The sequence below is a fragment of the Anser anser genome (assembly GCF_964211835.1).
Source record: "Anser anser genome assembly, chromosome: 1".
NCBI lineage: Eukaryota > Metazoa > Chordata > Aves > Anseriformes > Anatidae > Anser > Anser anser.
The window spans coordinates 141,613,115-141,636,705 of record NC_139720.1 but is presented as its reverse complement, the minus strand read 5'-3'; the positions used below and the strand labels follow the sequence as shown (position 1 = coordinate 141,636,705).

General features: G+C 46.4%; 1 protein-coding gene across 9 annotated transcripts in view; it reads left to right on the top strand.

The window, feature by feature from the left end:
- CRACDL (CRACD like) overlaps positions 1-23,591 on the top strand; it is a 61,961-nt gene that overhangs the window by 7,480 nt on the left and 30,890 nt on the right. Inside the window, exon 1 of one of the 9 annotated variants that reach the window (XM_083806413.1) lies at positions 1,120-1,372. The exons of 4 other annotated variants lie outside the window; for them this stretch is intronic. In XM_083806413.1, the coding sequence (XP_083662539.1) occupies positions 1,344-1,372 (29 nt within the window). In that variant the 5' untranslated portion in view covers positions 1,120-1,343. Of the gene's footprint in view, positions 1-1,119; positions 1,373-12,767; positions 15,818-15,890; positions 15,964-20,475; positions 20,663-20,692; positions 22,621-23,591 lie in introns of those variants that run through there. 4 more of the 9 variants (XM_083806416.1, XM_083806415.1, XM_083806411.1 and 1 more) reach the window with 4 other exon arrangements.

The window sequence follows — 23,591 nt, the reverse complement described above, 5'->3', positions numbered from 1 at the left end:
ATGGGAGCTATGGTAGACAATACACACGATTTATTTTATCTCACAGCCTAGCTCCTTTTCACATCTTTCTCGAAGTGAGATGAAAGTAGGAAGAAATTATGCTGCAGCAGACTGTGAAGTCAGCTTATCTAATTGCTGCTGAACATGTTGGTGGAGAGTGCTGTGATTCTTTACTAGTTCCGTTTCTTAAATAAAGTTGGGGTGATAACTGTGGCTGGGTGTTTTATGTGGGTTGCACGGATCAGAGTTCTGGGTAACGTGCATCGAGGGAGGATGCTGGGGAAAAAGCAAAGCGTCACTGTGCAAATAATGTGTTCTTATGACTTCAATTCCCTTTTAATTACTTCCTCAAAAGCCCTTTCACGGCCTACTTAACTATTTCTGCCTGTCTGTTAACTGCCTCGTGCTGGCAGGTAATGCTGGAATTTCCCTTTGCAGCTTCCATGACAGCTTTGCTTTTTGCTCTCAGATAGACCTGAAGCAAGACCTCGAAGCAGAATATGGAGGTGTTATTTTTTATTCATCTGGGAGAAGAGGGAGCAGGAGGGAAAGGCTTGTAGTATTATTTTTGTATCGTCTTCCATAAGCCAGCAAAATGGGTTGGAGGCATTATTCTTGGGTGCCTAGGGATTAAAAGAAAAAGTGACTCTAGGACTACGTCTGAACATGGAAAGCTCAGAGTGCGTCTGCATTACTGAACGTAGATGTGCTGCATCAGTGTTGTTGCTCCGTCTGGGTTGTACCTGTGTCTCTGTTATTGTCCCCCTCTTTCCCTGCTGACGTGCCTCAGCTTTCAAGGAGAGGAAGGTTGGGCCTGAGGCTGAGAGGCAGCTGCAGAGCACCTCGGGCATGCCCCACATCTGCGTGGTTTGGGGAACTGGACACGGACGATAAACCTACGCTCCCGACCAGTGCCCGGGAGCATCCCTGAGCTGGATCCTGTGTCCTGCCTGGAGCACGATCATCTGTGATCCTGGACTGCTGGGGCAGAGCTGGGCACACTCCTGGAGGCACGCAACAGAGGGCAGGAGGTGTGGGCTGGGCTGCACCAGTCATACCATAGAAAGAGATTTTGTCGTTGCCCCGAGAGATGTCAGCAGGTGAGGGTTTCGTGATATCGGAGGGGAGGGGAAATTGCTTCTTCTATTTCAATGTGTTTTTTTAAAGCTTATTTCTATTTTCTGTGCCAGCCTGCGGTGCATTTTTGCAGCACCGTATGAATGATTTGAGTTTGATCCCGCAGTGATAGAGAGCTCTTCCCGTCAGCAGGGCAGGAGAGGTCACTCGTACGTTGCTTTGAGGGGCAGTGGGAGCAAACGCCGAGCTTCCCACAGCCACAGCCGATGCTTCCCTCGACACGTCTGAGGCAGAGGTAGGGTCAGTGGGCAGCGGGGTGCTGCTGAGGGTAGCGGTTCTCTGGAACAAATTATTCAGCTTACTGCTGCCTTATTTTTTTCCCCATTAGATTATAGCCCCAACCCTAAAGATGATGTCGCGCGGTGCTGCTGTAAGCAGGAGACATTCTGGGTTTAACCAGGCTCTGTGCGCTAGTGATGGATCAGGTGAATCTGATAAATTCGTACGGCAGGACTCGTGGCTTTGGGGCTCGTCGTTGAAGCCAGATTGTGCCTTATTTGCTGCTGAAGGCGTAATAGAATTGCCCATTGATTTCTCTGCAGCCAGGTCCCCCGAGGGATTTATTCACTCAGGGATTAAAATTGTTCCACGGTTGTCTGGTTTGTTTAAAACTTATCTTAAATTCTTAATTGGAGACAGCAACCTCAAAAGTAGCCGAAACCTTCCATTATCCTTATGTGGAAGAAGAAGATGTACAAAAAACAATATTCTAGCCACTGAACCATTTTTATACCTCCAGTTTTATATACCCCTTGTTTCTGTTTGTCTTGAAACTCAAAAATGAGTTTATATATCTGCCTGATGAATTTGTTTGGAGTGGAAGGAAGCCAAGAATTATTTTAACAAATGTTTTAACTTGACGCTGAATATGGAGGCTTAGTTTGCCAAGCTGGAAAAGTGAATAACGAGGCAGTTTTTGTGAGGCTTGTGCAGGGCGTGGGTCATCTTAAATGTCAGCTCCAATCTGTGTTACATTGTTATCCGTAGAGGAGCATGTACCGTGAATGAATCGACACGTTCTCCTCACCAGCTTCACGTTTCTCAGAAACAACTGATTAATTTTGAGAAACCGTGGCGCACGCTGCAGTCAGCGGAGAAGCCAAAGGAGCTTCAGAAAATCTGATCTTCTCTTTGCTGGGCAGAACTTCCCAGGTGCCTGCTTCCCCCGTGTACGTGTCCGAGGGAGGGCCGTGCTGGGTGCCGTGACGGCGCGGTGTCTGGTAAGCTGGGCTGCAAAATGCCCTGAGGGGCATGGCTGTGAAAGACTGATGGAGACCGGGACGGGAGGGGGGGCTTTTTGGCACAGCTCTTGTTGTGGCCTCATGGTTGTGGCTCACCGGCTTCTGTGGGCAGGTTTGCTGCTGTGAATTCTTTCTGCAACCGTGAAAGGGATCCACAAAACTCAACCAAAAGTGGGGCTGCTGCTGAAGCTGCTGCTGCTTCCACTTTTGCACGGGCATTTGAGAACACGGAGTAACGGGTGTGGATAAACCGTGCTTGGGCAAGTCGGGACGAGGAGCTGCTGCAAGGTCAGAATTGGGGCGGTGGCCCTGCATTCGCTGCAGTTCAGGCAAAACCAGGCAATTTTAGTAAGTTTTAGCTAATGTTAATTTCTGGTGATGAAAACCAGAACAAATCCTGATGATTTAAAAACAAAAAACCACCACTTTGGGTCCGTGGATGGATCAGGATTCAACTAAGAAGAGGGAGGCTTCTCTGAGCATCACTCCTTACTTTGTTCCGCCACCAGTGAGGTGGTGCTCTGTCATTAGGCCTTGCAGGGAACTTTTCCCAGCACCTGTTCTGGGTCTCTCATGGACTTGCTGCTGCCATTTCTGTATTGTTTTTCCTACAGGGTGTCTTCCTTCCTTCCTTCTTTCCTTCCTGCCTCTCTTCCTGCCTTCCTAGCGATCTTCAGGGACACCTCTTTTGGCCCACAGCATCAGCTGCTTCTGTAGACTTGCCATGCATCCACAGGTGATGGTTCTGCTGCTCTTCTTATCTTTTGGATGAAGAGGCTGTGTTGCATTTTACACTTGCTTTGAATTAGAGCCATTGATTCAGTAAAACTTAACTCAGTCGCGACAATAACTTGGGTTGTCAGTTCTCCACAGTTGTTTTTCAGCCTCAAATTTAACAATGGAAAGATAATGAGGAAAAAGACAGACATTTCTTTCCCAGAAGCAAGTTGAAATCATGAGCGTGTGATAATGCAATACTGCATATCTGATATTCCACCATCTCCAGGTGGGCTTCAACCCACGGACAGGCAAAGGTCAAAGTTTTTATGGGACTTAAGGTTGGTTCTTTTCAGAGATACCAGAACCAAGGAAACGATCCGGCTCCTCTTTGACATTTGCAGTGAGTCTGTGGTATTCACAAGGATAATGCCAGCTGACCTGCTGTTTTGACGAAATTACACCCTTTCAGCTTGTTACCGTCTCTTGTACAACTCAGCACTGTTAGCACAAGCGCATGGAGTTTTATATTAGGACTCTGCTGAAGTGCTTTAAAGGAATTAAATTCTATCTGCTGGAGAGAAAAGAGGTTTCCACAACCTTTCTCATGGTGAGAGGACTTTTTAGTAAAAGCTAGTTCTGTGATCCTGATGCCAAGTGACTCCAGGAGCAAAGAAAGCTGGAACTTTTGTCATGTGTACACAAAAGATTTCCAGTCAGTTTTTTCAGTCTTTGCAGAGATTTTCTCTGCTACTCTTCCAAAGAGCCTGATGTAGCAAGTTTCTTAGTCAAAGAAAAATAAATAAAGGGGGTTAGCGGCAATTAGACCAGAACCTTTAAGTCTAATTCTGTGATTTTTATTCATGTTGCTTTAAGTATCTGGTTTAGTAACCAGGTTAGCTGCATTGCACTCTTTATTGTGAATGAAAGCTGCTGGCTTTAGCACAGTCACTGCCCCAATTTGGGTTATAACAGGACCGTGTGTGCAGATAGGCGCGTCTCAGGGTGAGCCTTCCTGCTGGACTCCTGGGGACTTTGGACCGGAGCGGTTCAGGCTTCAGCCCTGTAGTTGGTAATTGAGCAGTGATGGAGCTGTGAGGCCTCGAGGCCTGGAGAGAACAAAATGACCACGGAGGCGATAGCTTCCCGTAGGGGCTTCCTGGCTTCATCTCCACAAAAAGAACTTGCAAATTCTTATGAAAAGTATTTCACTGTTTTTCCGGTCACACCTACAGCAGTAAATTTTGTCAGCTCTATCTCCACAATGTAACGACTCATTTCCTATTAGCTTTTCTTATCAGACTAATTGGTACTGCAATAGCCTGTTTCCAAAAAGTGATGCAAAACAAAACTGACCAACATACAGATTAGTTAGTTTTCATTGTAGTATTTATAAATGACTACACCGTTTCATTTTTTTCTGTCCACTCTTCAGGATTGAATTAGGCTGGAATTTCCAAAAGCACACTCAGCATCATCCTAACTCTGTTTGCTTTGGTATCGGATTTGGACTAAAGCTGAGAGCTCGTATTAGCTCAGCCCAAGAGTTTGCTATGGAGTCATTGCATCATCTTATATTCCACAATGGGTTTGTACAGCGTGTAGTGACCTGGAGGCAGTATTGGCTTTAATAGGCCAGGATAAGGAAGCAGAAGATATTTGCTGGTGTAGGAGAGAGGAAAAAATTACATTTTCCTACCTACATTTGAAGATTCTTCATTAAAATGAGCTTCAGATTTCTGCTTAGGAATAGCAGGACTGTTAAATACCAGCAGAACAACACTTCGGTTTTAAAACATTTTAATTAATTACGTTGGATGTGGATTGTCTGATAGCGTGCTCTGGCCAGCGTCAGAACGTCCTGACCACCTTGTACAAACTGCTTGAGAAGCCCACAGTTTACTTTGCTGAGTCAAAGTGTAAGTCTGAGTGTGTCAGAACCGAGGCTCACTGTGCAGCCACAACCTGCCTCTTGCATGTGGAGTCAGCTTCGACACAGCTACAAGCAGCTGAGTGTGTAGAAGGAAATTAATACAGGTACTGCTATTATTTCAAATCTGGTAAGATCACTGGCTTACAGTGAAAGCCAGAATGGGAGTTAATCAAGAAATGAAAACACAGTGTGCTGCATAAATCAATGCTCATTTCATGTAGCTGGAGAAGTGGTGGTGCAAATAGTTGACATACAACTGTCAATTGTAAGACTTCCAAAACCAACTAGGAGAGCAAACTGCCTTTTTTCCTGAGCTTATATGTCCTTGGAGAAATAAAAGCTAGGTAAGTCGCATTTTCTTAAAAATATTGTAGAATTTAAAAGATTTGTTTCAGATCAGCAAACTATTCCTATTCTGCTCTGCTGCGTGATTATCAAATCATACAGTATTTATTAAAAAACTGTGCCCAACTTGTTTTAGAACAGACTATTAAAATATATCCTGCAGATAGTATTAGAAACAGAAGATATGTTTAAAAAGGAGAAGGAACTTTTCCACTCCTATTTTGGTGTTTGGATGGCTTTTGGGGTATGCTGAGGTTTTATTGCCTCTGCTTTCTCTCACTCCCCTTTTCTTCTTGATGTTGCTGTTTCTTGCCTCTACAAAGCCCAGGGAAAGCCTGCACCAGGAGTGAGCCAGAGAAATGGACCACATGCAGAGGGCTGTCAGGCTCACGCATGGAATAAACTGAAATCCGTGCGAGGGGCAGGAGTATAAGGAGAGCAGGTTGTTAACAGTAACCATATTGGTATTATTTTTGCATCCTGCTCCTTCAGAGGGTACGTGCAGGGCACACCATGCCTGTTTCTTTCATCTTGCCTGGCAGCTCAGCACACGGGTACCCAGCAGCCAGCACACTCCGTGTCAGCCACGGCATTGCCCTGATGCCATCTGGAAGGAAAAGGAGAGAGACGGTGCTTCTGCCAGGGTCCTTTGGGGTGTGCAGCAGAGGGGGAGCTCGAGGGGGTGCCCTCTGGACCGTCAGGGCAATGCAGCTCTGAGGCAGATGCAGCAGGAGGCTGGTATTGCTTGTAGAGATCCCAGTTATATCATTGCTTGTGCAATAGCTCATTCTTTTGCTGGATGCTGTCCTTAGCCAGTCAAGGAAGCCAGTCAATTACGAGTAATTATAACACACTAAAGATTGAGATTTGACAATCTAGAGCGGATGCAGTTACATGGTCATAAATGTGCTCAGAACATACTTATCATCACAAAGAGAAATGAGCCACACTGGTACTTCGTACCTGAATGCTGAATAGCTGCGTAGCAGCCCATTGTTCCTTTTTTTTTTTTTTTTCTTTTTTTGAGGCTTACACGCCTCAACCAACAGGTGTCTGGCTTGTGTACTGCGCTGCAACGTGCATATTAGAATGGGTCGTCTGCAGCGTGACGGGGTGTGTTCGCACCAGTTCAGCCAAGGTGGAACAGGAGCTGAGGACAGGCAGAGACATGGACCAGAGAGCAGGCTTGCCAAGCCCCCCGGGGAGTGAAGGAGCTGACAAACCCACATTGTTCTTTTTCTGCGTTTCTTTTGTTACCCGGGAGTGGGCATGGCCCCAGCCTAAATAATCTCACTGTATAAAGTGAAAGCTATTTAGCCCTAATGAAAAGGGGAAAGGAATAAAGCTCCTTTGTTCCCCCATCTCGTCACTCCTTTCCCCAAGAGATCCTCTCTTAGTTACCATGGATATGCAGGCTGGTGGTACAGTCTTGTCCTTTATGCAGTACACCTACTAACATCTGTACCAGAGCAGCTTTCAAATATAGGCCTGCCTTGTGCTATATCTGGCGCTGATTTATGCATTTCTGTGACACATTATTTTTGGCTGGTTGTTCCACCTTCTTGAAGCAGATGTAACATTTCATAATTTGTCACTGAGTTCTCATCCCTCCATTCATAACGATGACAAGCAGAAACCCGATTGTTGCAAACCACGAACGTGAAGTTCATAAAGCAGCTGGGGAACTTTAAGGAATCAGTTTCTCAGCGCCACTCCCTTGAACACGAGGCGTATGAAATATCAGGTTGCATTAAGGCCTGGAGTAGGCGGGTCAGTGCAATACAGTTGAGGAGTAAAGGAATTTGCATTGCTAAAGGATTTATACATCTTGTTCTTCAGCTGTGCTCCGGTCTAATTGTGCTTGATTTGGCACTCACTGAATAATTAGGGAATCTTCCCTTTGGCTTCAAGGGACGTTGGATCAAGGCTGCTGAGACCGAGGACACTGAACAGCTGGGTTATGTTCATGAATTTCCTAACTGAGGTTGGAAGCTCTGGTAAACTAGCACCAGCTCTGTAGTATCAACATTGATCTGAATGTTAAGAGATCTAGGCTGTGCAGCCCTAGCGCTGTTCCCACTTACTTCCCTATGTGATCCAAAACTGAGAGCCAGCAGGCTATTTGGATGTTGTCTGTGCCACCAAAATACACAGGAGAAACAGAAAAAGACAAGTGTCTTCGCAAATTAAAGAATACAGTGAAACGTTGAAATAAGAGCTCTCACTTTTGCATAAACAATTGGGCTCTTGTGGTATTCAAGAATGAAATGAATATTTTTTTTTCATGGAATGAATGTGTTTTCTGTCCTGAAATACCTTTAAGAGAGAGCAACAATAATAATGAGAGGATTAGAAAATGTCTTTGTTTAGAATGTTGCTGTGCCTATGATTTGTCCAGAGCCATGCAAGATCTTCTCCAATATGAATAGCACCAAGCTTTTTACTGCTCTTATTATTTAATTGTATTCTCATGGCATTCAAAGGGCTCAACCAGCACAAGAAGCTGTTGTGCTTGGAGCTGTGTGAACACTCCAGAGAGTCTTCTCTAAAAAATCTAAGAATCATTTAGGTTGGAAAAGACCTCTAAGGTCACCTGGTCCAACCTTTGTCCTAGCACTGCCAAGTCTGCCACTAAACCATGTCCCTGAGCACCACATCTGCACGTTTCTTTAATACCTGAAGGGATGGTGACTCAACCACTTCCCTGGGCAGCCTGTTCCAATGCCTCACAACCCTTTCAGTGAAGAAATTTTCCTCATATCCAGCCTAAAACTCTCCTGGTGCAACTTGAGGCCACTTCTTCTTGTCCAATCACTTGGTGCTTGGGAGATCCCTAACTCACTACAGCCTCCTTTCAGGTAGTTGCGGAGCACAAGAAGGTCTCCCCTGAGCCTCCTCTTCTCCAGACCAAACAACCCCAGCTCCCTCAGCCGCTCCTCACAGGACTTGTGCTCCAGGTCCTTCACCAGCTTCGTAGCCGTTCTCTGGACATGCTCCAGGGCCTCGATGTCCTTCTTCTGGTGAGGGGCCCAAAACTGAACACAGTACTCGAGGTGCGGCCTCACCAGGGCCGAGTACGGGGGGACACCCCCTGGTCCTGCTATTTCTGATACAAGCCAGGATGCTGTTGGCCTTCTTGGCCACCTGGGCACACTGCCGGCTCACATTCAGCCGGCTATTGACCAACACCCCCAGGTCCCTTTCCACCAGGCAGCTTTCCAGCCACTCTTTCCCCAGCCTGTAGTGCTGCATGGGGTTGTTGTGCCCCAAGTGCAGGACCCGGCCCGTAGTATTGTGGTACCTCATACAGTTGGTCTTGGCCCCATTGGTCCAGCCTATTCAGAGCCCTCTGCAGGGCCTTCCTACCCTCAAGCAGATCAACGCTCGTGCCTAACTTGGTGTTGCCTGCAAGCTTACTGAGGGTGCCCTTGATCCCCTCATCCAGATCATTGATAAGATATTGAAGAGAAGTGGCCCCAGTACTGAGCCCTGGGGGACACAGGTTTTTTGCCCAACAAAGCGTGTGCCCATCCAAGCCGTGAGCAGCCAGTTTCCCCAGGAGCATGTTGAGTTTAAACTAGCAAGATGGGTAAAACATGCACATTCAGGCAGCTCAGGAACATCTCGCCATTAAATGTTTAGGTAGGTTGATAGCAAGACCGTTTGGCACCTTTTCCTTCCTCCTGCCTCCATGCTTCCTCTGTCCTCTTCCTCGTGCCCTTTCCAGGCAGCTGCTGGTGGTGTTTTGCAGCCTGGGCAGCGGTCACTTGCCTTTCCCTGGGCAGAGTGCTGCCCAGCTGGGTGCCATGCAGGGTGCATGTGTGGCACCCATATCCACATGAATCATTTTCCCTCAATCCCTCTACCTTGTAACTGAAGAGAGGAAGACGGTTCCCGGAGCCTCTGAAAAAATGGTGCAGAGGAGCTAAGTAAAGGTTTTTCCATGCAGCATTTGTTTCTCTTGGAAGTGTGCGTGCAATTCTCTGCCGTTAGCTGATGCACAATATCATAGCTTTTCTTTGTACAAGGCCACATGATGCCAACAGCTGGGGCTGGAAATCCTCCATCCAAGCCACAGCCACTCCTCAGTCCACTTCCCACCCTTGAGGCAACATGCTTCAGGTCACCTCGGTACATGTCTTTCTTGGCTTTGTGCTCTGTTCCCTCTTAAAACTTTTATATATAGCTCTCAAAGGCAGAAGAAGAAAATTCCTGTTGGTCAAGCGCAGCCTTATCCAGACCTTCCTGTCTGCCTGCTTTTCTATTTTGGATGCCAAGTCAACAGCAAGAAAGAATCGATGCTGCGAGATTGAAAAGCAAGTGTATCATTTAGCTGCCTGGACCAGCAGATGGCAAGTGTAGAGGAAAAAATCAATCTAAGAGCCAATCTAGGGACTAGACATTAAATAAAGCCATCTGGCAATGTATGAGGGGAAAGGAGAAGATGAGACCAAGGGCTGCTTTAAATACCTGCTCACAACAGAGATGAGGTTGCTGGGAATTCATGTCATGGCAGAGCAGATCTTGACCCCGTAGGAAGTTCTGTGAAGTGTTAAAAGCTTTGGCAGGGCTGAGGACTTAAACGTAAGGCACCAAATTGCCAAGCAGACAAAGCCTAAGAGGTAGCAGCGTTTCTGTCTTTGTAAGAGCACAGTGGTACTCCGTGTTGAAGAGTAAATACAGCTCTGCTTACCCCTCTGTGGGTCTGAGAAGATGACATACAGGAATCTGTCTCATAGAAGAGGACTAAGAAGACAAGCAGGGAGTAAGCAAAGAGGGCAGCCTGGTATATTCCTAATTCTGAAAGTTATTTATAAATCTGCTTTTATGCTGCTGCCATCACAGGTTGTTACTTTGCCACACTAATTCCCAGAGAAGGGAGATGCGTGTGGTTTTGCACTTAGGCTTTTAAATAAAGCTGCTGAAGAGAAGCACAACTCATTGGAAAGGGAAATGGTATTTCACGTAAGTGCCCAGCTTTTCTTTTGGAAACTTGCTTTCAGGGAATGTGATTTCAGAGCCCAGAAGTCTAGCAGATGTTATTACAATTTCTGTTGTACGGGTCAGTGCTTTGTTTCTTTTTTATAATCTAAGTGCACACAGCTGCTAGCCTGTCTTTTACATTATAATAATTCAGTTCTGTATCTTATTCTTAAACTTATGTGTGTACTTTTTTTCTGAAAGAATGTGGAGACTGTGGCACATCCTGAAAATCCAGGTTCTCCAGTAACTGCCAGTTTTATTGGCAGACTGATTCTTCTTATTATTCCCATAAAGAGCAATTGGGGGATCATTTTACAATGAGTATTGGTCTTGTTGTCCAGGCCTGTGGCATTAAACAGAAAAAATAATACCACCACTCAGGCATCAGCTGTAGTGAAATGAAAAAAAATCAGTATCATAATGTCAGTCTTTAATGCCTCTGTTGATAGTAAGGTTCATGTACTTGATGGCATAGCAGCTATATTTTGTGCATTAACTGTCAGTTTCAGACACTTACATGGAAAATGGTTGCAACTCTCACTGAAAAAATTTCCTTCCAACTTGACTGCATTGTTACTGATCAGTTATTGCATCTGAGAAAGTCTGGTTGTCTTTATTTTCCCTCAGTCTCCAATAACCAGACTAACAAAAGACAGTATTTCAGTCTCTCTGCTCAGATGAATAATTCATTGCCCCGCACTTTCTGTAAATGCAAACTATTTCTCTTGTAAAGGTTATTTACAAGACAGCCCCGGACACACGGACGTTTATTTGCTGCCTCCTGGCACGTCACTCTCCTCTCATTGAGAGGGAAGTAGCAGTTTATTTCTATGAAACGTTGGTTAAGGGTTTGCTCTCTGTCTCCTTGGAGTGGTGGTAGGTATCCCATAGCGGGCAGCAGGGAGCCTGGCAGGATTTCAGGGCTGGGAGGAGCAGCGCTGGCGTCGAGCCAGTGACCCTGCTCAGCTACAGTCCCTCTGCCGAGCCCACACTGCACCCAGTCGCTGTCCTTCCCTGTCCTGCACCACGGTGCACACCAAGGTGCACCTTGATTGCCCACTTGATTTCCATGAGACTTGGCCTTTGCAGAGAGATTTGAACGGTGCAGTCATCGGTCTGTGGTTAAACTCAGGCTGTGTTGAACTGTCCATTTTTTGGAACACAAATTTTGAAACATTTTATTACAAGGTGTGCTTGACGAGGTCAGTACATTAGCATCCGTCTGTATTCATCAGGAAGATCAAACCCTTCGTTAAGCATCTTCCCCTGGAGAAGACACGTGCCTTGCCGAAACCTGCCTGCAGGCAAAGTGCAGCAGGTAAAGGGAACTGCTGCCTTCCTCTTCCTCAGTGCATTTGGCTGGCATCTTAAGCTGGCATAAAATGAAGCCGGTGGAGTCATGCATGTTTAAACAATAAGAAGATCTGACTGTTTGTTTTTAACCATACGGTGTGGCTTTTCTGCACCCCACCCAAAGCCGTTTTACTGCTCACCCATTCTTGCTGTTCAGGACTCAAACCGAGGAGATGTTCAGAGGGAGGAAACATGGCCGGTTTGGGCTCTCACTTCTGTCTGAATTTCCAGCAGCATTGTTCCTATCTGCATTTTTTTTGCTAACTGACATAAAACTGCTTTATTATTTGGCAGTTCTCACTGTTTTATCGCCTGTTATCATTCTGCTCCATATACCACTCATAACCCCTTTTCCACCCAGTAGAAATGTAAAATTTCCCTTGATTCTTCACAGTATTTTGGTTGTGCTCGAGAACAGCTGAAAAATTAATGGCCATACGACAACTGGCAACTTTGCCAGCAGTGTCAATGATAAAAAACTGAGGTATTTGCTCACCCATGGCCAGGAGATGGTTGGATTGTGGCACTTACCTGAAGCAATTTCTTCATCACCAAGTATTTCCCTTGGCTGTCGACCCCCATGGCAGTCCTGGTAAATGCCTTTCAGTCTGTATACAGAAAAATTTGAGAACGTTTTTCTCCTTATTTCACTACCTCTTCCTTTCTCTTTTTTCCTTTTCTCTCTCGCTTAACACCTTTTTACTGTTGGACCCTTCTCTGCAGTCTGCCCATACTTGTAAGATCTGTTTCACATCTGAAACTCCTGCCCCCTGAAAGGCTTCCCCTTCTCCTCTCTCTTTCAGGCTCAGCAATTCTCTGTTTCATCTCAAATCTTCCATGCTTGTGTCCTGAAATTTCTCTTTGCCTCTAATAAGGGCCTTATTTTTGAAAGCTTGTTTTTGCTGCACCTTTCATTTTGCCAAGCTTTCTCTTTTTCTTCTGATTTCTGCTGTTAAGTGTCAGCTTGTCTTCCTCAACATAAAAGCAATTTGGAAGAATTTGTAGGAAACAACTGCACTGAAATCCACTCCATTTGGTTTGCAAAAGAAGAATCTAGTAAAAAAATGAACTTAGTGCTATCTAATATACAGCTATTGCTATGAACAGGGTCTCTGCATCATTCTGCCTTCTGATGATGCTGTCTTTTGGATGGCCTTTCATAAAGGAAATTGTTTCAGAGTACCTGTACTAGTTAAAGTTCAGCTGTGCTGCACAGAGCTCTGATTTCTGACTTACACTCGGTACTGTGTTATGTGATCAGCTTTTCTTTAGCAGCAGGCAAGTGTATATTTAACATCTTAAATTTTCACAGTTTACTCCCTCCAAATGTTGCTTGGTTATCTACAATGATTTTTTTTATTGGGACTTTTTAAAAAATCTGGATTAATTCATCTTTGCTGCTCCCTGGCTCTTGACATCTCTAACTGCGTTGTTTGGAAATTTCAGTGCTTTTGAGATAAGACTTAGCACTGAGCTCTTCCTATTTCTGCAAAAAAAAGGTGAGAGACGGGAAATAAACAAAAAACCTATAATTTTCCTGTCAACATGTTGGGCTTTGGCTCTTGTTCAGGAAGGTATTTGAAGCACCACAATATTCATCTGCTTTTGGGCTGTTGCAGTTACTGAAGGGATAGACTGATTCTCTGCGTAAACACAGACTTTGTGAGGGAGGGGTGGATTTCAGGCACGACCAAGAGATCGTCGCCTGACCCTGAGCCTGTGTTGAGCACAGCTTTGTAGGGCTGCTGAGCCTGGCTGTGCCTTGCAGTGTCAGGAGAGCCACTGCTGAGGTACACACACAGTAAATGCTAGGTGTGCCATTGCACGGTTGAGATGGTCTGGCATTTCTGCAGATGCTTGTGTGCATTTCCCTTCTACTAAAACCTTGTTTTGTTTTTAACAGGTAAAAATGTTGTAGTAAGTGGTGGAAAAAAAAACATTTTAAGGTCACAGCTGGACTTCTCTAGACATAACAGGCCAGTCTTCCTCTGCATGGGACCCTTCTTTGAAAGTGCTTCTACCCATGGGTTGGCTGGCTGGTGTATATGTGTATCTGCTACAAACCTTAGGAATCTGGGGGTTCTGGTTGGTGGCAAGTTGGACATGAGCCAGCAGTGTGCCCTGGCAGCCAAAAGGGCCAACCCTGCCCTGGGGTGCATCAGGTACAGCACTGCCAGCTGTTCAAGGGAAGGGATTGTCCTGCTCTGCTCTGCGCTGGTGTGGCCTCACCTTGAGCACTGTGTGTGGTTTTGGGAACCACAGTATAAAAAGGACACAGAACTATTAGAGTGTCCAAAGGAGGGCTACAAAGACGGTGAAGGGTCTGGAGGGGAAGACGTATGAGGAGCAGCTGAGGCCCCTTGGTTTGTTCATCCCAGAGCAGAGCAGGCCGAGGGGAGGCCTCATGGTGGCCTGCAGCTCCCTCACGAGGGGAGCGGAGGGGCAGGCGCTGAGCTCTGCTCTCTGGGGACAGCGACAGGACCCGAGGGAACGGCATGGAGCTGGGACAGGGGAGGGTCAGGCTGGGTGTGAGGGAAAGGTTCTGCACCCAGAGGGTGGTCGGGCACTGGGACAGGCTGCCCAGGGCAGTGGTCACGGCACCGAGCCTGACAGAGTTCAAGGAGTATTTGGACAACACTCTCAGACACATGGTGTGATTTTTTTGAGTGGTCCTGTGTGGAGCCATAGGTTGGGCTCAGTGATCCTTGTTGGTCCCTTCCAGCTCGGGATATTCAATGATTCTGTGTCACTCTTGTGCAGAGAGTAGCGGGGTTTCACGGGTACTGTTGCCTGGGGCTGGCAGAGACCGCTCCCACTAGGCGGGAGCTGCTCCTGTAAGAGAAATATGCCCAGGTGCGACGGGGAAGCATTCAGCTGGAATCAGAAAAATCACTCCTGCAGTGACACCCCTCATCCTCCTCACTCTCCCTGGCCACCTCCAGCTGTCAGGGGTAATACCCAGCGTGGTGTGCTCGGCACTGCTTTCTTACCCTTGTTGCCCAGAGTGGGCACGTTCCTCAGAGTCAGCAGAAATCAAACAGGCATATTTTTTTGATACTCTGCTCTGTGAAACACATATTATGCTGCATCCAAGGAGTCATTATTTTCTTTAACTATAAAGGGTAACTAGGGTCAATTATTTGCCATCCAAGGGACCCGGAGGTTCTTTAGCTCTTCAGGTCTAATTCAGCTCTTATTTTTCATCTTCTAGAAAATGCATACTGAGGAGGCTGCAAGCTAAACAGAGTAATGAATGCACTGGCATGACAGTAACTTAAAATATCTGAAAGGTCAGAAAATGCAGATTTCGTGTGTCATCTTACCTTTCCTGACTTGCTTCTCTTTCTGTTTTCTGGGTTAGGAGTTTGGCTTTAGAGCATTCTTTGTAGCACAGATGTCTGGGACAACCTTAATTTCTTGGGTTTGCATGTTTAACATTCTGTCATTTCATCTGTTAATGTTGAGGCCGAGTGCGTGCTGGGTGGTTTCTTCCACTTTCTCTAATGACAAAGATTGAAATACAAAGATCTTATTTCAAGGTTAAGAACTTAGAGCCTCCTTGGCACAAAGGATAGAAAACTCACCCCCAGTTTTTGCCCATGCGCTCCCCATTTTCACGACAGGTGCCTTTTTGTCATAGGAGCAGCTCATTGTCATCCCGTTGCCTCTGCAAACCCAGGAGTAACTTTTCCCTGCCTTGCCAGGAGAGACCCGGCTAAGCTCCCCGAGCAACATCAGCCTGCGCTAAGAATTCAGGTCAGGATCTCCCCGCTTGTCTCCTAGCAACTGGGGGATACTGGTGCTTTCTCCCTCCACTGACTCATTCGGCACCAGATGCAGGGATCGCCTGGTGGAGGGACCAGGGCGGCGTTAATAGCTCACGCTTCGGGAAGGCAGAGCAGAGCCCGGTGCTGGATAACTGAGGGGATGTAGCGTGCGCCGCCCAAGTCGAACCGAATCGAGGCTTTACAGGATCCTCCGTGCAAACCTTAAAGTACCTCCGTTGTGTTTGCTAGCGCTCAAAAGTTTGGCAAGGTGACAGATCTCTTTTGAAGCACCAGTAGCCTTTTGTGTTATGTTGAATCTGGCAAAACAGGAACGGATGCAGGTAAGCAGCTGACGAAAGTTCACGTTCGAGTTGCCTTAAAGGTTGATTTCCTGCAGGTGCAGTGCGTTTCTTGGTTACACAGATGCACAACATTCAATCGCACAAGTATTTACCTGTCTTTGGACTTAGTTAAGTTTCATCGGAAGGTAAGTAAAAAAATAAAGTGGAAAGATGAACTATCTTCCCTAGTTCCTTGCGGTATCTGCTTATATAGTGCTGAAAACAGCTTTTAAACTACTCTGGTTCATTTATTGTAGAATGGGCTAGAGTAAAACTTGTAAGTGGTCAAGAGTTTTGGTTGCCACGCTCTCACAGAGACCGGCTGCTTGTAGCATGTTTACAAAATGGAAAGCAGCAAGTTCTTCTGACTGTATTGTTTGCACAGGCTGGCAATCACTGCCTGTGGCTGTTAGCACAGTGGGGTTTGTTTCGGATTTTTTTATTTTCTTCCCTAGATTGCAAGTAGAAACCCTTTGACAAGTGCAGAAGTTGAAGTAATGTGCCTTCTAAAACAATGTTTAGACCAAAAGAAATCTCTTCTGTGTGCTGTAGCCTCCCTTCTTTACTCATAAACACCAAAGATCGTGGGATTTATACCAGGGTATATTCGTATCTAGTGCCGGCACAGGGATGGCATGATAGTTTTCTGAAGGACTGTTTCTCACAGAAAATACAGTTCTCATATTTTGAAAAATGTGGGAATGAATGTCGCCAGGTGCATACGAGCGATTCAGCCTGCCTTTTTCAGCAGTCTATGAACAGTACGCTCCAGCTCTTCAGCGGTGGGATTTGGCATAGCCCCAGTTAACTTGAGCAGAGGCCTGCCAAGTGGCATCAGCCAAAGATCTGGCTGCATGTCTCTTGGACAGACACGCTGCAAGCATGTGTGTGGGTTTTTTGCACTGGAGGCTGTAGCGGGGTATTCTGAACAGGGATATATATAAAAAAAAAAGCTGTATTTTTTAATTATCTCTAATACGGAGCTGTTTAGTTTGAGTGCTGACTCTAGGGCATTCAGGACCTGATTTCTTAAGAGAGACTGAGTAAGTGCGGTTTCAATTGATATTTTCCATGCTTAGTATTCAGAAAAACAGCTCCCAGAGTCTCACATTGCATGCCTGATACAGTGGCTGCTTTTCAGTGCTTGAATGTCTGATTTGGTATCCCAAGCTTTTTGTCTGTATCAGTATATGGGAAAACTCATACCTGCATCCCTAGCACATACATCTGTATGTGTGCAGTTAAGAAAAGAGAATAAATCCATACTGGGCCAGGATCTTTCTGCAGTTCAGGATGTTCTTGATTACAAAAGGATCTCCTAAGTGGGTAAACTTCTCACTACTGTGTGCTCAGGTGATACAGGATAGAGAGGGAGAAATATCTATTTGAGCTTCACGTTTCATTTAATTGTTCCTTTCTCAAGATCAGCAACTTTCAGGAGACAGTTAACAGCAGAAACCTCTTCAGTCACTTTGATCTAGCTGTTTTAGTAAAGCAACACCCTCAGAGGATAGCGTGGGACCCGAGAGGTGAAGTTGTCTGGCACTACCTGCATTTTTTTGTTCACAAAGCCTTGCGGTGTCCTCTCAGTAATAGTCTTCTGTCAGAGCTGGGAACTCTGCTAGAGACCTCATTCCCTGACTCAAGTATGTTTAAATGTCTGAAAAAAAAAAAAAATTGTTAAAAGGAAGGAGGCCCCTAAGCAAGCAGGGTCAGATTTTCCTCATCAAGCTTGAGCTAGAGAATTTGCCAGCTGGATGGAAAAGGCTAAATATTTTCCTGCTACACCTACACTGGAGGCCCTCTGCGGATGTGCAGATGGCCAGGCACTTGAGAGTCCAGCCAAGGGAGCGTGTGCCAGCGCTTAGGGGTTTAACAAAAATCTGGAATGGGTCTTGTAGGTTGGTGTCAGCAGCCAGCATCACAAATCTGGGTGCCCGGACATGTGGAAGAGCCAAGTCTGGGAAGATTATTGGGACATAGACCTTGCAATGGACGATGTTTCTTGATAGGAAACGCAGGAGATATGTTCTACTCTGCAGTAGAGAACAGGCCAGAGGTGGAAGGCGAGTGCTTTCCTCACCTACCAGCCCCTGCAAGGCTAGCTGGGAACTGGAGAGCTGAAAGGGGAGACGACTGTCTTCTCTAAATACTGCTGACAAGAGACCAAAGCTGCCTCAAGAAAAGGGTAGTGCTGGCACCAAAAAAATTAGCTGTAGACTGGCTGTTTAGTCTGGACATTTCTAACAAGCTCCCAGAGTAGCATTTCGGTCAAAGGAATGGGGAAAAATGGAATTGTTTTCAAAAATAGACTTTAATTGGCCTGTGAAAGGATTATGTGAAGCGTTTGTCAGCACCAATAGGGGACTGAATGCTCGGGAAGTCCCCTCTGGTAGTGTGTTCCCAAGGTTTATCCTGACACACCTACGTAGAGCTCAAAGATTGAAGTGTACCAACACATTGCTGTTCCTCTGGGAACTACCACATGAGAGAAGGGAAGGAGGCGAGAGAACGCATGGAAGCCCTGCGTTGGAAAGGGACTGACAGGAGAGTGCGTCTGATAGCGATGGGTCTTGCAGAAACACGGCACTGAAGAACCTTTGTGGACAAAACGATTTATGACTAACATGCTTAAGACACAGTCTTTCCAAATGGTATCCCTTCCGCTCCCCACAGGGAGCTCGTGCGCATCTCTGCTCCCGTTCCTGTGTCTGGAAGAGCATCCTCTGAAATTAGATTTTCTGGCATCCGAACGCCAATGCCATTTAATTTATGAATGCCGCAGTACATTTTGTTGTGCTCGTTTCAGGCAGAGCTCGAGTGTCGTACAGTCACGTGTAAAGGTGGCGGTGGATGAGAGCTCTCTGTCATGCTGGATTGCTGCGGCTCACTTACATTATATCTGCCAAATTGCAGGCAGGAAATTTTTGAATTAATGACAAATATTTCCCAACAGTAGTTAGTTAAGTGCCTGCACATGTTAAATTAACCATAATAGCTCTTGTCGTAGTCATAAATTAATAACTTGCATCCCATCAAGCTTTCGGTACTGAAGTGAGATGTTTGTGACGTATTCAAGGAAAGGAGCCCAAAGAGACAAACAGGACAAGTTCCCAAATTTTTGGTTTGGTTTGGGGGGATTTTTTCCTTCCCTTTCTGCCCATTGTAAGCACCACTTTCAGGTTCCTGTGTAGCCTTTGGGTCTCCCTTGGCACAGGGGTCGGGCAGTGGGGACGGGAAGGCAGAAGGTACCCTGTGAACACCTGGGAACCCCGGGGTTCCCGTTGTCCTTAGCAGAGAGGCTTCTCCTCCGAGTGAGGAGATTTAGACCTGTTAATTCCTGAAGTGTCGTCTTTGCTCCGTCGCCTGGAGGGAGAGGCAGCCAGGAACAACTGTGCACGGGGGAGCTTTCTGGCAAAAGTGGCAGAAGAGAGGAGACTGAGGGCAAATGGGCAGTGTGGGAAAGGGATAGACAAGGAGCAGGAGCCCTCCTGGTGAACGTGTCCCTGGCTTGCTATAAACACTGCCAGGGAAGGCTTGTGCTCTTCAGTGCCATCCTTCCTCGTACTTTCTCCAATCTCCTCGCTTTGTTCTGCATTTAACATTTTTGCGTATGTTCCTCTGAGTATCCTGCACACGTGCTCCCTGTCACTGGTCCTGGACAATCGGGCACGTCCAGGGACTTGTGTGGATAGCGTAGGGCACTAGAGACTCGTCTCTGGTCTTCAGCAAGGTAGCAGTAAAACCTGTTAAGCCCCACCAGGATATTGACTTCCAAAAGCCCGCTGGTCTGAAGCGGCAGCAGGAGGTGAATCGTGCAGAGTGACTGGGGGGATCTCCTGCTTTCCTGGAGGTTATTGCTGCAGGGAAGGAGCAGAGGGGAGATGAGAATCGGAGTGAGTCACGGGAATTTCCATTTGCTCATATCCCGTGTTTTGGAGCGCAGACCTGCAAGTACACAGGGATGGGAGGACTGCAGGAAAACAGCTCCTCTTATTTCAAACACAAAAGAGCAAACGTGACCTGAATGGATAAGAGGAATGAAGAGTTTGGAAGTACACGTAGCGAGGGAACAAATGACACAAAACTAGGGCTCTTACCTTTGTGAAATCCCAATTGTGTTTTTCTTTTAAGTTGTGGAGGAAGGTAGTGAGGAAAGATGCAAGGACTCAGCGGTGTTGTTCGTTGTGACGGGGTTGGAAGGCAGCCCTGTTCACAGGAGAAACCGTTTTGGTTAGGAAGGCTTTCCAACTTCAGCAGGTCATCGTGCATTGCTGTGAGCTTGCATTAACGCTCTCGTGCTCCTTTTTTCTAGAGGTGATCTGAGAGTTTCTCGGGGTTCACATGGGCTCAAGAAAATGACTATCAATTTGACAGCGGAGCAGGACTAAATTAGGAGTCAAAAGATGCTCAGTAAGGTCGTTCCCATTTAAAAGCCTGCCACCTGCACCTTTTCACAAGGAGCCTTGTGCAGCAGTCAAGCAAGGGGCCAGTCGCTTGGCCTGTGGGGTTCAGCACGACAGGAATGTGGAATGTGTTTACCAGGTAGCGGTTATTGCTGAAATATGTGAGCGCCGTCGCCTGGGGAAGTTTCAGAGGATTGAGCCTGCGCTGAGCGTGGCCGTCCCTCTCGGACAGCCCGCGTGGACCTTGGGGAAGACACTGGCCTCTGAGCCCGCAGCCAGGGACCGGCAGAGGGGCGAAGCAGGGCAGGATGCTCCCCTTCCCCACCGCCTCCCGTTGCCCTCCCCGCTGCTCCTCGGTGCTAGGATGACCCCGGAGAGGGACCGGTCGGTGGCCCGGAGGCATGGCCGCTTTCTACCGCTGCATCCGAGGGGACTCCAGGTTAGAGCACGACCGCAGCCGGCTCGGCAGAGCGGCCGGGCTGCCCTGAAGCAGCACCGGGGGAGCGCTGAGGCCTGGGGGCCCCCGATGGCACCTTTCTCCAGCAGCTCCTGGAAGTCAGACTGCTCGTGTCGGGCTCATCTCAGACGGTGGGCTGGCGCGTCTCTGCCTGGAGGGGCTCAGGCTTCCCTTAGGATATTTAATTCATTCTCTTTACGTTCCCTACCTTCTTTTTTCCCTCTACTCTAAATATTTAATATTAAAGCTATTCTGCACACGGTGCATAGATGATCACAGTGCTTGTTTCATCTCTCCAGCACAGGAATTCTGGAGGAACCCAGTAAAGCGCGCCCTACTCTCTTTGTTTCCTGCACTTTTACCTGTGCTCGGCCAAACCATGCTCTATTTTTCATGGCATATTTGCAGGTAGGCCTGGGATATAGCTGTGTTCTGCGTTCAGGTGAACACGTCGTTTGAAAAGACTCGTCCTTAACCTCTAAGGAAACAATAGGAGTGTTGGAATAAAGCTGCTGACGACCTCACGTTTATGTAGCCAAGGGTAAACAGGCAACGCACTATAGATGGGCTCAGAAGGGACGCAAATGGGGCCGCGTTCAGATCTGATGTTAGCAGTTGCAATTGACTTCATTGTCTGGGTAGCTTGGAGTTTTGCTCTGAATAGCAGATAAAGGTGAATAAGGATCTCCTTCTGGGTAGTCCTAGAGCCTTTCGGCATCCGAAGCTCCCATTAACCTCCGCACTCCACGAGAGCGTGCTTACATTAGCCTGATTGATGGGGCTGCAGGTGTAAGGGCCTGCAGCTCCTCGGGGCTCGCTGTGCTTCCTGGTGAGGCTCTTTCTTTCTCTGCCACAAAGTGCGTGTGTGCGTGTGTATGTATAGGGACGATTTATTGTATTTACGGTTCCAAAAAGCACGGGGGGATCAATGAAAGCCCCGTTATGTTTCGCTGAATCTAAACCCATGGAGACCTCAGAACAACGTTGATTTTTGTACTCTCTCTGAATGCCAAACGACCTTGTGTAATTATTTTTGTGAAATAGCTTCAGGAACGTTCCCAGTGCTGAATTCAAGAATAATTGCAATTGCGGCATGTGGAATCAAATGTAATTTTGTTCTAACTAAAGCAAGACATTTTACTTTCTTTTCTATTGCTGTTCAAGGAGAGGCACGGTGAATTTTTAATGCTTTACTGACCCTTGACTTTCAGTGATGTTAGCCTGCTACTGTACAAAAAGGATGAGCTCCTTCAGAACATTATTAGCCAAAGTGCTCTGCGTGCCCGCTTGATCCTATTGAAGTTCAAAATAGAGACTGTGCTGCCATCAGTGGAAAGGCTGCTCAAAACCCCAAACTCTGGTAGTTTGTTGAGCTGTTTGTGCTCCTACATATAGCAGAGGATCTCTGGTAGGGAGCCAGCTGGGGGAGGTCTCGGGTCTTTGTGCAGAACAGCTACGCTTCTATTATCCCGGTATGCTGAGAAAGGAGAAGGGGAGTCAATGTGCTTTTATTACTCTAAGTGTTCTTTTAATAATGCTTTCCATGTTGGTGGAATAGCTCTCCCAGGCTGTCTGTTAAATCACAAAAAAAATAAAACTTCCATTGAAAGGAAGAAAGGAGGTGTTTTTACATAGGAATAATGCATTTCGCATGAGTTTGTTCCATTCTTTTGCCAATGTAAACTTTTTTTCCTGTTTTTAATTCTTTTATGTGGATGTTTGATTTGCTTTTTTTGTTTGTTTGTTTCTTTAAAGAAAGCGTGCAAGCTAAGGCTTTTCCCATGAGCACAATGTGACCTTTGACAAGGTGTTTACCCCTAAGTTACTGAGCTGTGCTAGGGAAGAGGAGCTCTCATCACCTTTCTGGGACATAGTCTGTTCCCTGTACCAGGAAATCGTCCTGGGCGATCGCAGTGACCTCCTTCCTTCTGACCTCACAGGTTTGTGGATCTTGTGGCAGCACACTTTTCTAAAAAAAAAAAAAAAAAAGAGCAACCAAAAAGCTTGCTCTTCTCTAGCTGCTTGGGAGGAAAGTTTATTTTATGCGGTATTTGTCTTCTAGCCTCTTGCTTTCATGCAGAAAATATAGGGGAAGGGAGGTCTATCAATTCTTGAAAAATAAACAGGTAGGGAGAGCAGATTTTTTTCCCTGATCCTTGGAAATGCTCTGTTTGTAATAGAGAAAGGAATGTGCTGCTGGCACGGGGCACGGCAGAAGGCTTGCTGAGGATCCTACATGAGAGCCTGCACGGTCTGTGGAAGCAAATACAAATGCACCAGAGACAAGTTTGGACTGCTAGGCGAAGGAACGAGTGGCCGGGCACTGCGCAGATTTTCGGGTAACATGAGAGCATGCTGCAAGGGTAGCAGTAGCTGGAGGAAATGTCAGCCCCATTCACCAAGCCTTTCATTGACCAACAGTACAGATTAAAGAAATATGTTGTTGAAGATGCCATCCCTATGGGCATCCATAAAAAACCTAGGTGCTAACAGCATCCTCACTAAATTATTAAAAACAGCAGAGAACACATGAAGTCAGAGACTTTGCAAAGTAATTCTTTTTTTTGTTGCCTGTTGCAAAACATTTGAACAAAATGGAAGGAAATAATTGTCTGCCCAGCTCCGAAAACAGAAAGCAAACTTGTATATAAAAAGCGACGGGCTGCTTGTCTTCTTGGTTTGGCATTAAGGTTGGACGGGATGATCTTAGAGGTCTTTTCCAACGTGAATGATTCTATGAATCTGTGATTCTGTAAAGTTTGTCTTTGGTATTTTATCTGGGTATAACAAAGGGAAGCATGGTTTTCTCAAAACAAACAAACAAACAACAGGTCTTCTCTGGGTAAATTATTTTTAGTGCATCACCCATTCAAAGAGGATGGGAATGGAGTTGGAATTTGTACAGATGCTG